At 51.9% G+C, this 13,215-nt stretch overlaps 1 protein-coding gene across 1 annotated transcript in view; it reads left to right on the forward strand.

Annotated features, from left to right (window-relative positions):
- The first annotated feature begins 9,019 nt into the window (after positions 1-9,019).
- Positions 9,020-13,215, forward strand: part of CAMSAP1 (calmodulin regulated spectrin associated protein 1) — a 37,131-nt gene continuing 32,935 nt past the window's right edge. Inside the window, exon 1 of the mRNA XM_050907983.1 lies at positions 9,020-9,088. Within this exon, the coding sequence (XP_050763940.1) occupies positions 9,020-9,088 (69 nt within the window). The remainder of the gene's footprint in view (positions 9,089-13,215) is intronic.

The raw sequence follows: 13,215 nt of genomic DNA on the forward strand, positions 1-13,215 counted from the left end.
TGCTAAGAACAGATTGACAGCATGACGCTAAATTGTAGCCTTGTCCTATAACTATAAAAGCTAGGAACCTGATCCTGCAACCCAGTGAGTTCAGCACAACTACTCATGAGTAGTTGGGAGTGAATGTTGTAGTGTTACGAAAGGTTTTGATTATTTTGTCCATTTTTTTCTTACTCCCTGAAGCTTTTTTGCCTGTAATAATACCAGAAGACACTATTACTTGAAGCTCTTAATGTTAGAGGTGCATGTCCTTCTCTACCAATCAGGATTCTTGTAAATATTCCTTTTCATGAGTCTGTTTTAGAAGACAAAGCTGGGAAAAATGACCCTGTAGTTTGATGGGGGTTTTCTGGCTTCTGAATGAGTAAGGACAGGTTCAGACTTAACGAACGGATACTTCGGTAGCAGTCTTGGTCTTTGAAGAATGTAAAGGCTTGTTGAAATGCTTCTTTTGATTTCAGTAATACATGATCAGGCTCTGGAATGGCTGTAGAGCTTCCAGACAGACCAGGCAAAAGATCATCTGTCAACTTTAGAGTCATCTAAAAGTTTGGCATCTGGTTTGCTGGCAGAACGTGGGGGACTAGCCATATGGCAAGAGTGAGCAACCCATCTTGCCTGTACTGGCATGGGAGGAGCTGCCCCCAGGACTGTCTGTTACTGCTGCCGGGGCAATGTGGATGATGAACTTGAACCAGGTCCCCACTTTTAGGGGCTCGAAGCTGGGCGCATTCCTGATACGCGGTGTCTGACCTGCTTCGGAGGAGCAGAGTCGTGCACTTCTAAGGGTAAAGGTTGTGCTGCTTGTCTATCTCTGCATCAACCCCACAGCAACGGGATCAGAGGGTGATACTGCCAGGACCTGCTAATGAACTGTGCATGTTCTTCAGTGTCAGTTTGATCAGCGTGATAAAAGTTATTAGGGCTTGCCTCCCTTGGTATGCCAGAACGGAATCGGTGCCCCTGAACCTTTTATAAAGTGAGGAGAAGTATCAGTAAAACAAATCGTGCTTATGTAATAGAAGAAGGTAAGAATGCCCAGGTTCAACAACATAACCTAACGTTGCAGCGGCATTTAGAGACCTTAGGGGTAAAGGAATACTGCATCTTTAAAATGCTTGAAGGCTTGAGAGTATGTGGTTATTTCTGGATTTTGTTGTTCCAGAGCTCAACACTTCCACAGCTGAAGTGTTGGAGAGTGTGTTCTCCTGATCTGCCAAACAGTCTTCTTGCTTGGTATGGCTTTAACATAGTCCTGCTTCTCTTTTGAGAACTTAAGTTTCCAGTGCCCAATAGCTGAAAGGCCAGAACTTAGGAGTTTAAACCAAACAAAAAGTACCCTTAAGGTTAAATGAACGCTTGAGGAATTGATCAAAACATCAGTGGTGGTGTTAGGGTACGAATTAGTAGCAGGCTAGGGAGGTGTGTGTCCCCGTCACACCTGGGTGTATTGCTGCTTCATCGCAGGAAATGGAGGGGGGAGGTAAGTCCCCTGTGCTTGCCAAGGCATTGATTGTCCCAGTTTGTACAAAACCTGTGGAAAAACCCAAAAGATCTCTGCTATTGAGGCAGAATGCGCAGACGGGTCTGCAGGCGCAAGGAGTGTGTGTGGGAAGAGCTTCGCCTGGTGATAAACTGTTGTGTTCCGTGGCTGAAGGGTGGAGGACTGGTGAACCTGGTCTGTGAGCCAGTGAGAGGTCCCTAAGCACCTGGGAATAGAAGTTTTTGTTTAAAAAAAAAAAAAAAGTGTTTGTGAGGAAGAACTGCTCACAGGAGTAAGGATTTACAGGTTCAGGTCCCATGCTTGCATCTCTGGTGTTCAAGTTATAACTAGCAAAGACATGTCATATTGAAGTGTCTCATAACGTGGTCAAGGGAATATTTGGAAGCCTGTGAAATCAAGTAGTAGGGCAGCGGGCTGGGAGGTGGCTAATACAGTGTCTGTTTCTTACAGTGCTGGCTCTTTGCCCCATCGGTTGATACAGACAATCTTCTACCTTTTGATATTACATGACTCTTGAAAGCTAACTAGCTATTTATTTAAATATATATAACTTATAATTTTTGTCATCAAAACACTGATATTTTTAATAGAAATGTACTATATGGAAGTTTGTTCTCAGGGCTTCGTATTTATACTCTCTTTATAGGAGGATGCATTTAAAGGGATGTATTTAGAAAAAAATACCAGTGGCTACTTTACAACTTGGACCTTGATTGTCTTGACCTGTGAGCCTGAGCTAGCGTAACTCTCCTACTAAACCTCTAGTGTCTGGTCCAGTCCAAAAAAAATCTGCCATTCTTTCTCTCCTTGTGAGCAGTGACATGAGTCTTCCTTTAAGATTGCTGCCTCGCTCTATGGAAATGGTCACACAAGATTACCCAGCTACTTCACAGTTTGCTGATCTTTACACCATTTCAAGGACGCTTCTGTTCTCCATGCAGCTGGAAAATTAACTTGCACGGTTGCTAAAGCAGTCAGCAGTGCACTCCTGCTCTTCTGGGATGGTGCAAGGTTCGCTCCTGCAAGAGCTCTGAAACCTCCAGCTAATTGCTGCTGTTGGCTGCTCGCAGCCTCTAGCACGGACGTGTCCCAGAACCTTGACCCCCATTTCTTTCCTCACTCTCCTGGAACCAAACTTGTCTTTTGGAGATTAATCTTCATATCCAAGAAACACTTAAGTGGTTATTGAAATGCTTTTTTTAGTTAGGACTGTTATGATTATTTTTTTTAGGGATTGGGATTGATGGGCTGAGGGATGTTTTAATATATTTTGAAAGTTGTTTAAGCGTTGCACCAAACGAATGTATAGTAACCCTGTCAGCACATCTTGCCTGTGGAAGAGATACAGAGGTTACCAACGGTCTCTACTTCAGCGGCAATTTTCCGAAAGTTGCGTGCGCAGGATAGTGAGTGTTTCATCCAAAGTAAATGCCCTGTTTTTCTACTTTTAATAACATTTTTGTGGGTATTTCTATCCGATCATAAGTCCTTGCGCTTTGAGGCGTAAGCAAACCAGTGACTGTATCCTCCTCTCTGAGCCGATTATTTGCCTGAAGGGTTTGTGTTGGCTGTTGCCGGAGGTAGGGCAGTCGGTGAGCTCGGCCGGGGTGGCAATGCCCGCGTTCCTGCAGAGGAAACAGCAAGCAGTGTATGTTGTGTCTACGTGCATGTGCTGTCGTGGTGGTGGTTCTCACCGGCATCCTGACATCTAGGTGTTACAAAAGGGGTTTGTTTTTTTAAGGACCCCTTGCCCTAGATTTGAAGATCTTCAATGCAGCTCCGGCTTGCAACACGTGAACTTCAATAAATGTAAATGCATTAAATTCTGACTGAATTTGGGCATAGTTTTATATCATGCTCTGGGAAGAGGGAAGAAATTGGATCGTGTTTTAAACTAAGCCCCACAAAACAAAGTGTCTTTGCAGCAGGTAACGGAGGCCTGTAGAGATTTTTAATTTGCGTTTTTTTATCAGAGTTTAATGAACTGTACAAGAATGTGATTTGCTATCCAGCACTTACCACAAGGCAGCACCAGTAAAATTATATCGCAAGGTACTGACTTACCATTTTTCATTTCACCTGTGTATAAAATAATTAGGTACAGCATATGATCATTTTTATATGGCACTGACACGGATGTGTGGCATGCACAGCTGTTTCAAAGATGTAACCTTACTTTTACGAAGCTTAACGAGGGCGGATGTCACTGAGCCTGTGGAATTCAGGGTTCATTCTGGACGTGCTCGCGTGGGTCGCTGACCTCTCCCTGAGTGGGAAAGCCAGCAGGCTTTGCTGCCGTACAGGAGCCCTCCGGGCAAAACGCAAGAAATGCTACTGATTTGTTATCCTTGTCAGCAGTTGCTGTTGTCTGCTGAAATATATTCCTGGAAGTTATCGAGGTTGTTAGCAAAGCCAGACCTGTTCAGACTGAAACAATTGCGTACCTTCAGCGTGTGGAGAAGTCGTACCCACGAATGAGACTAGAATGAACGCTGAGTCTTAAAACCTGCTCACACATACACACTGAAGACACTGATGTTATGTGTGTTGTAAATTTATAATATATCTTAAATAAAGTTTTTTGATTTATTACAAGGTGTTCTGAAACATCATTTTCAGGAGCAGCAAAGGTTTATGAATCCACATCGTTCAGTGTTCCTCCTATCTGCAGACTGCTGGAATTGTTTCTCAGAAAATAAGGTATTTCGATAGCTGGTCAAGAAACCCGTAACAAAATTTGTGGAGAAAATCCTGGTTCAGTAGCTGGTTTTGCACCTGGAAGTTATTTCTGTATTTTCCAGGAAAAGTTGCGTTGGTAAGATTCATTGCAAGGGCTATGTGAAACAAGATTTGGTGATCCCTTGGGATGGACTGATGCCATTGAAGAGGGATTTATCTTGACGGTTGTTGACTGACAAGTTGGAAGCCTTTTCTCCCACAGGAGGGGAAGCCTCAGGAAGGAAAACAGCTCAAGCAGAGAGCAGCTGGCGGGGTGGTGGCCTGCAGCAACTTGCACATGACGAAACCAAAATGCTCTTCTGGCTGCTGCGGTGCTGGTGCTGGTGCTGGCTATTTGGCAACGAGCTGGGCAGTGCCTCCAAGCCTTGCCCATGTGTGTGTGTGGTTGCCTTGGAGGCAACTGATTAAGAGTGTAAATGTGTGAGGTTGTTTCTCTAAAGAAGAGGTGGGATTATTAGCATTTTCACACAATGTTCAGGGCAAGGAAGAGCACCTGCCAGCAGCCTGTTTATTTAGCACACGTTACAGCAACTGGTGAGGAGTTCAGAGTAATTTTCGTTACATCCCGTGGCAGATGGAGGATTAGTGTATGAGGCATCTAAATGCTGCTTGTTCGGTGCAGGTTTGTAAATGCGGTGGTGTTAAATGCAGGTATTCTCTTAGGTGGCCCCTAACCCAGATATCCTTTAATGCATAGATTAGCAGTAGGCTGCAGGACAGTTCAAAGGTCCAGCTCTCCACTAATTTAAAATTAAAACCAAAAAAACCCCTTAAAGCCGCTTGTGGTGTATCATTAGATAATGGTACTTCTGAACCTAAACTGGTACAGCAGGTCTGGGCAGAAATCCACACCTTAAAAATGAAAAAGCGCTGCTATCTGAGTGACAAGATGGGTTGTAATTGGCGTAGTGTTCGTCGGCTCTCGAGATGAGAAGCGCGTGTTCAGCACGGAGATGTGTTGCTGGCGTTCCCCAGCAGCGATAAGGAGAGAGGCTCGCTGCTGCTGCGGCCCGAGAGCCACCTCCAGCAAAGCCAAAGTCCGTACTACAAAGGGTGGGGAAGGTAAGTACAGGTTGCACTTGGCTGTGAAAATGCAACTCGGTGTTGGCAAGGTGAGACATTACTAACAACACAAGCGGTGTGGCAAGAGAGTCGTTCCCGCTCCCGCCGGGGTGGTTCACCGTAGCCTCTCCCAGCAAGCTGCGCAGTGGTCGGGCTTTTGCCTTCTGTGCGCTCACTCTTCTCCCGTGAACCGGTGGGCCCTAGTTGTGCTAACCCATAAAAAAAGTCGAACGTTGTACAATTGGTAATTGTACAATTGGCCGGCTCCTCCAACGCGTCCGCCTGGAGCGTGTTCCAGCGGAATCAGAAGGAAAGGGCCGATGCTGCCCCTGGGAGCTCCTACACCCTGGCAGCCCGATGCGCCCAGCCCAAGGCTGCAGCCCCCTCTGACGATCCAATATTTGCTCTGTGTTTGATCGTGCTGTTTTATTTTAATGGTGAGTTTGCTAGAAGAGAGGAATTGGCCGAAGGAAGCAGCAGCTCTGGAAGCTGCTGGGGCTGCTTTGCTATAGGGGAAGTGGGTTTGGGGCAGAACCAATGCAGCAAATTATTTTCCCTTGCTATTCAAAAGCCTTCATTTCAAACGCCAGACTTGCGCTTGTGAGCTGGACTGTCACTCCGGTGCTTTGGTCCTGGAAAATGGCTTGGAAGGGGGCAGGCCCGTAGCATACATGTGTGAACAGCGTTGGTACGGCTGCCAGCGAGCGTGACCTGAGAAGGGATGGCAGTGCCCGAGCCCCCTGTATCCAGTGTCACCAGGAATCCCGTCACTGGTGGAGCTGGGGGAGGAACATCGGTAACTTGAGATGTGCTGGACCAGACCATGTCGGACCAAAATAAACCTGGAGAACTGACCAGCTCTCTCAAACCCAAGGGTGTAAATGAGATGCCTGGCCAAAGAGCTGGTGGCCAAATAAAAGGCCTGAGTTCAGAGTCTGCGAGTGCCCGGGGCTCTGGGTGCTGGGCTCCAGCAGCGTGGCTGCTGCCTCCCCCGTGCAGGGTGCTTGGCTGCGGGGGGTTAATGCAGCAGCCGGGAGGATGCAAACCCCATGTCTTGGGGTCCTGCACAGATCCTGCACCCCAGGAAGCAGTACTGCTGCTTCCCCGCTGCTGTCACAGGGAAGAGCTGCAGCTCTCAAACAGGTTTTGTTACCGATGCCATCAGCAGTTGCATAACGAGCTCTCCCACTCTGGGAAGCGGCGCGTGGAGCGGTGAGCTGGTCGAGCTGGTTCCACGCCAGGGCTCGGCGTGCGCGGTGCAAGCCACAGCTGCCGAGGCTTCACGCTTAATTCTGGGCGAGGGCTGTCTGAGCGTCTCGGTGCTGTGCAGGTGTGAGCGGCTGCCGGTGCACCCTGGAAAAAAAATTATTCATGGAAGACTTGTAGCGCTTATGCATGATGTGGTTACTCGGCTTTTATGAGCTGTAGATTGGGCATAAACCACACTTATGTTGCAGGGAACCTCTATTTGTCCTCTGAGGAAGGGCTGCTCCACAGGGAATCTGTGCCCGGGAGTCCCATACCCGCGGCAGCTCCCACGTGCCCGGAGTTTGGTTGAATTATTTAGCTGCTCCTCGACGCTGCTGTGCAGGGCAGCCCTCGGGGTAGCACAGCCCCGGTGCCGCGCTGAACCTGCTGCCTCCAGCCACGCAGCCGCCTCGACCCCTTCCCGTTGCGTGAGGGCCGTGGGGGGTTTGGGACATCTCTCTGGATTTCTTGGCGCGTGGGATGAGATTTTTTGCTCTGTTCCCATGTGGTCCTGGCAGCCGGGCAGCAGCAGGGCCCCAGCTGGGGTGAGCCAGGCGGTGTGGGCTGCTGGACCCCCACGCCCCGCACGGCTCCTCCATAAAGTGTGCAAGAAAAGGAAAATAGTTCGGACCCTTCTAAATCATCCTTAAAAGGACACCAGCCGACTATTTCCGTGCTGTTGGCTCAGCGTTGCAGCAGCCCTCTTCCATCTGTGTTTTCCCCTACACAGGAGCTCGTTGCCAGGCTGCGTGCGATGAATCACGGGGTGCTCTCCGCATTTACCCCCCATACGCCTGGCTTCCTCGCAGACGGGTGCCTTCCTCCCCTGCTCCCACATGCAAACGCTCACCAAGAAAAGAAAAAAAAAATGCACAATCCTCCATGAAATCTGCACTCTGGCCCCCGAGTGATCCTTCCCCATCCCTCCTCTCCCCTCTCCTGCCAGCGCAGGCAGGAGACGGCAGCAGCCCGCTCCTCCCGCCAGCCCCCTCTCCACCCTTGCAGGAGCATCGTGCCCGGTGCAGCTGAGCCCATAAGGAGCTTGAAGCGCCTTGTATTTTCATCCAGCCCGGGTGTCTGGAAGTGGAACGGTGCCTTTCCCCGCCGGAGACCCGGCAGTGCGGCGCTGGCTGGGCAGCTCTGGCCGCCGCGGGCTTCCCCAGTGCCGTCACTTCCCAAGCCAAGAAGTCGCTCAGATTTCCGTGGGTTACCGTGGGCTCTATTTATAGTTTGCTGCACTAAAAATAAAAGCCCCGAGTGTTGGGTTCCCTGATCCCAGCCTCACGTAAGGAGGGACGCCCAGAAGCCCCCCGAGAGGGTGTCTGGCGGGGGGGGGTGAGCGACGCCCCTGGGGCTGCTCCCATGGAGGGCTGAGAAAAGTTTATTTCTTGGAGATCGTGTGGCTGCTGCATCACCGTCTGAGCTGGCGCTGCTCTTGCTAAGTACGGAGTCTCGTGCGGGACTCTCATCCTACTAAAAATATTTCATTCTGTCTCATCGGGCTCGATCTAACGGAGCCTGTGAGCGAGAGGGGACGGAGCGTCAGCGCTGCGGGCTGCGGTTAGCGCGTGGTGCGTAACGGAGCCCCACACGGCGCGGCTGCGAGCAAAGGCGCTACCAAAATGCTCGGAAAAATGCCCGGCTGTGGAGCGTTTGCGTGTGGTGGTGCCTAAACCTCCCCTCCCCGTGCATGTGCCCCGCTAATGCTTCTCCCTCTTCTTGAGTAGTTTCCAAGCGAGGGCACTTTTCAGCTCCCACGGTGTGACGGTGCCAGGCCGCCGGCGCTGGGGAGCTGCGAGTGCCTCCCGCGTGCGGGCAGGGTCCCGTGGGGATGGTGCGTGGGCACAGCATCACCAAAGACAAGGAGCCCAAGGTGCCCCTTGAAGGCGACCTCCCCCTGTTCGCGTGCCCGGCACGAAGGTGAAGCCGGTCAAGGCAAGTGATTTCTAAACTGGTTTCCTTAATCTGGTTGTGTTTTGAACAGAATCGAGGCCCAAGGGCAGCGCGGGGGAGCCCGGGGTGTCCCTCCTGCTCTGCCCCAGCCCGCTCCGCGCCCAACTGCCAGCACCGGGCAGCTTTCAGAGCTGACCCATGGAGGGGCTCCGGCATCTCCTCCCCTCCTGCCTCGTGGGTCTGCTGCAAAATAATGCCAGGGCCCCGGCGAGAGGCTGCCCTGGGGGGCCTGCATCTGGATGTTTTCCCTGCACAAAACCTTCCAGCTTTAACCAGCAAAACCGAACCGGGAATATCTGCTCCCAGTGTCGCCCTCAGCCCCTCCAGCCCCCGGCCCCCTCCTCCGCATCTCTGATGTCACTCATAAACGAGCGTGAGTCATTCGGCAGTTGCCGTGGCGACGCCAGCGATGCTGGGGAGCGCAGCGCTGCCCCGCTCCCCCCGGCCCTTCCCGGGGAGCGGTGGGGACCGAGCCCCCCGGCACTGAGCCCCCGGGACGTGCCACGGGCTCCCATGTCACGGGCTGCTACCCACAGCCCCCTGCGACCCCCGAGGCTGCGAGGATGTCGACGGCTGCCACCGGTAAGTCAGCGCTGTCGGGGATTTACCCATCTGGGGGGGGTTCTGCCGGGGGTCTTACAGTGTCCGCATGTCTTGCCCAGCAGGACAGGCAGCGGCACCCAATGCCCCAGCCCCGGGGATACAGGGCATCCTTTGCAACATCCCCTTCTCCATGTGCTCCTGGCAGCCCCGGGGGTCTCGTCACCCCAATTCCCTGGGCCAGCCAGGGGGGTATGGGCTGCTCTCAGCCAGCTCCGAACCCCGGGGAGCGAGGGGAGCCCGGGGCAGAGCGGTGCCAGGCAGGCACCAGCCTCAGCACACGTGGGGACCGGGGCCATACAGCCCCACACCTGTGGCTAGCATCCGTGCCTGATGGCCCGAGTCACCGGCACCGTGCCGGCTTCGACTGGGACCGCGGGGTCACCCCAGTCGCAGCAGGACGGGACCGCCGTGAGCCGCGTCGCGTTTCAGCCCCGGGTGCTGCTCGCCGTGCCGCGGCCTCTCTCCTCGCTCAGCCCCGTCCTGGCGCAGGGCTGCATCCCGCCCGCGCCGCGCCGCAGGCTGCTTCTGCCAGCCTTGGCGTGTGCCAAAGCCTTTGGAAGGGATTACAGGCGATACCCTGCTCCGAGCACCCCGGGGCGTGCAGGCAGCCCCTGTGTGCCAAGCCCTGCGGCAGGGAGGGACGGGACGTGCGCCCCAGGGCATTAGCGTCTCTGCCAGGAGCGTGGGGACCGGGCTGGCCCCTGCCTGCCCCCCTGCCTGCTCCTGCCTGCCCGAGGCATCTGCTCGGAGGTCCATCAGCCAGAATTTGCTGCCAGTGGCTCGGAGGTGCTGGCGTGGCTTGGTTTCCTGCTTGGTGTCTTGAGTTTTACAGTCGTCAAGTTCTTGCTGTAAATAGGACCCGGACAAGCAGGATTGAGATGTTTTAATTACTCTGACTAATTTGTACGTTAACATATTTCTCTGGCTACAGATTTAAGAGCGTTGAAGCGCAGCGTGTGCAAGCTGGCAGGGACCCAAGGGGGTGAGGAAGGTCGTGTTTGTTTTGGCACCTCTCTAGAGGCAGGGCGAGAGGGGACAGGGCTGCCAGGTGAAGGGCTGAGCTGCGGCACGGAGCCGGCAGCAAGGTGAACCAGGAGCTGCGTCCCACCGGAATAGCAGGAGCTAAAAATACCGAACGGGAATGAGTCGAAATGCAGTGGAAAGCCACTGCCCGCCACCTGCCAGACCCTGCTGTGGTGGAATGAGAGGAGGTTTAATTTGCTTTTGAGGCAATTTCTGCTCTTTAGAAGCTCTCTGGGCTGAAGCCTTGCACATCAAAATCTCCTGGAGAGAGTTGCGGTGCTGTCCCCTCAGCCCAGGGCCACGTCGTTTATATTTATGGAGGGGAAAGCCTTAAAATCCAGAAATGACAGCCCTTTCCTCAAAATATCCCCTGTATCTCAAGACCACAATGCAAACCTGCCACAGGGAAAGGGAACCACCTGGGTCAGGTACATCCCTCCTGTGGCTGGGACGGAAGAGGTGATTTTCCAGGACGCGGCAGGCGGCTTTTGCCTTTGTGCATCCCCCGGGTGACCTGGAACAAGGCGGCCCCGGTTTTGTTCCCACGCGAACACCTCCCTCTGTGCAACGAATGTAAAATGTTTCAGTGAAATAACGATGTCGTAACACGTTTTTGGAAAAGGCTGGCTGGAGTCCGCTGTGCATTCCCAAAGGTAACGCTGAGAAGTGGTTCAGGACGTTGGTTTTGAGGATAACCCCGCGCCGGCTCATGGGGAGAGAGGAGGGTTATGTGCCATTTCGCTGGAAGTCAGGTTATCGAGGCGCCAGGGCTTCGTATTGCTCCGGCCACAAACCCGATGACATTTATTGGGATGAAGATGCTGAGTACGTTCAGTCTTGCTCTCGGCTATTGCACCTCGCAGAGCGCAGCCAGGAGCAGGGGGCAAATGTTGCATTTTGGAATTTGATCAGATTTTTTTTCTTACTCGTTTCTTCTGCCTCTCAATTATTCATTGCTTGCCAATAATGTTTAAACAGTGGTGGAAAAGTTGGAGATAAGTCATTCTCTCTTTGCATAGTTGTACATTTGCGGTAAATATAGTTTTACTTTCCAAAGAGTCCTTAGGAAAAAAGTGCATTTTAAAAAGAAATCGTCTGGGTAAAGCAAATCACGCTTCCCATCAAAATTGATTTCTGTCTGAACACTACCCAAATACGACTGCTAAAAAGGGTTTGATGAATATCAAGATACATGGAAATATAGAAAAATCTCATTTGCTCATTAATTAGATCATGGCAACACTCAAAAACCTTTCAGCGCTCACCCAGCTAGTCCCTGGGGTCTCTCTGGTTGGGGTTGCTCAAGGAAGGACAAGGCGTAGGGAAGGCACACTGGGACCAAACTCCTCGGTATGAAAGTCTGTCTGGAAAACCTGGTGGGCTGTAAGTGCTATTGACCCATCATCCTCCTAAAGATAGTCCAGGGACTTTAAAAATAAACAATCTTATAGATAAAAATATCTTACACGCTAAAACCCCTCCTATTATTAATGCAGGCACTTAAAACCCACCGCCAGCGCCTCCAGAGCTGTAATTGCTGCAGATAACCGCAAGCCCGGTGAGGGAGCATCCCGCTCCTCGCAGCCGGCAAAGGAAGGTCTGGCTTCGGCAGGGCGAGCTGTCACCTCTCCCTCTGCCAGCTCTCCCCTCTGGCAGTAACCGAGTCATTAATTAATGTTTGTACAGCACTTTGAAGATAAGTGCTGAAGAGAAGTGTTATTTTAAATGCGATGGGGATCGTCCTCCCACCGTGCACGCCAGCCGGGGGGGAAGCCCCTCTCTGGAAGGAGCAGAGCTGCCAGCACTCCCTGCCCGGCTCGCTTGCCCCCGGAGCAGCAGTACGGTCCCTGGGTTCGGAGGGGCAGGATCGGCCCCGGAGCAGCCCCGCGGGCTGCTGAGGGAAGCCCCAGGCAAGGCCCAAACGGCAGGCGGAGGTGTGAAGCGGTACTTCCCCTGGCATCATTTGATACACATCAAACATATTTTAAGCAAGGGGAAAAGAAATAAATCTGAATAACTTGTTGCACTCATCAGCATAATAGCTGAATTGCGTGCACATTACCTTTAAAATAATATGAATGCACGAATGAAATAGAGTCCTACTATCTGTACTTAATTTGTTTTCTTGATTTACATGAAAAATATTGCTTGTTGCATGCGGTTCCCTGATGCACGAGGCCATGCCACTGCATATTCCTCATGAGTTACAGAACTGGATGTAAGTAATTACTGACAACGGCATTATGCCATAGAAACTGTTCCCGTGGTGTTGGTAATCGCACTGAAGTGACTGTTCTATTACTAAGAATAATATTCTGCCCTCTCCTCCTTAAGGCTGGCTACATGATGAAGTGGCATAGGAAACTGTTTTGTACAAGGGAGAAAAAGACATTTTGAGCGGCCAGAGCAGCAACTGAACGAGGAGTCTGCCTGCCCCCCCACTCACCCTCGCGTTACGGTACCCCGGCTCCTTTCATTCAGGCGATATTTTAAATGTCTTTTTGACCACATCTCTTTTTCCTTAGTGTATTTCTAGTAAGACGTAACTTTATTTGAACTTTGTAGTATGCGCTGGGGGATGCTAAAGCCTACCGGCATAGGGAAGAAAGACTTCTCCTCCTCCCAGATAGCCCGCAGTGCTGGTGCCAGCGTCAGCCCCATGCAGTGACCTCCAGAAGCACCCCGGCTCTTAAGTCGATCCCAGCCGGGGATATTAAGTGCTCAGCACCGGGGCAAATGAGGCCCTGCAGAACTAAGCGCAGGGAAGCAGATCCAGCGGTGTTCAAAATTAGTCCAGGGCTGAAAATAGAGCCATAAGGAGAGGGCTGCAGGCGGCCTGGGCTGCAAGCGCGCACGAGCTGCTCCTCACTGCTCTGCCGGGGCCGTCCTCAGCGCTTTTGACCATCACGGATATTTTGCAAGGATAACAGGAAAAAATTCCTGTTGATTCATTTGACTGTCTTCTCTCGCTGCTCCTGAGAGCACAGGCAGGAGCTGTTGAGCAAGACTGAAGGCAAAGAACCTCTTCCCAGATAAGAGCCTCCCACCTTTACGCGCTGCCGAAGAGGTGGATTAGCAAGCGC

This window comes from Gymnogyps californianus, chromosome 18 (genome assembly GCF_018139145.2).
Source record: "Gymnogyps californianus isolate 813 chromosome 18, ASM1813914v2, whole genome shotgun sequence".
In the NCBI taxonomy this organism is placed as follows: domain Eukaryota; kingdom Metazoa; phylum Chordata; class Aves; order Accipitriformes; family Cathartidae; genus Gymnogyps; species Gymnogyps californianus.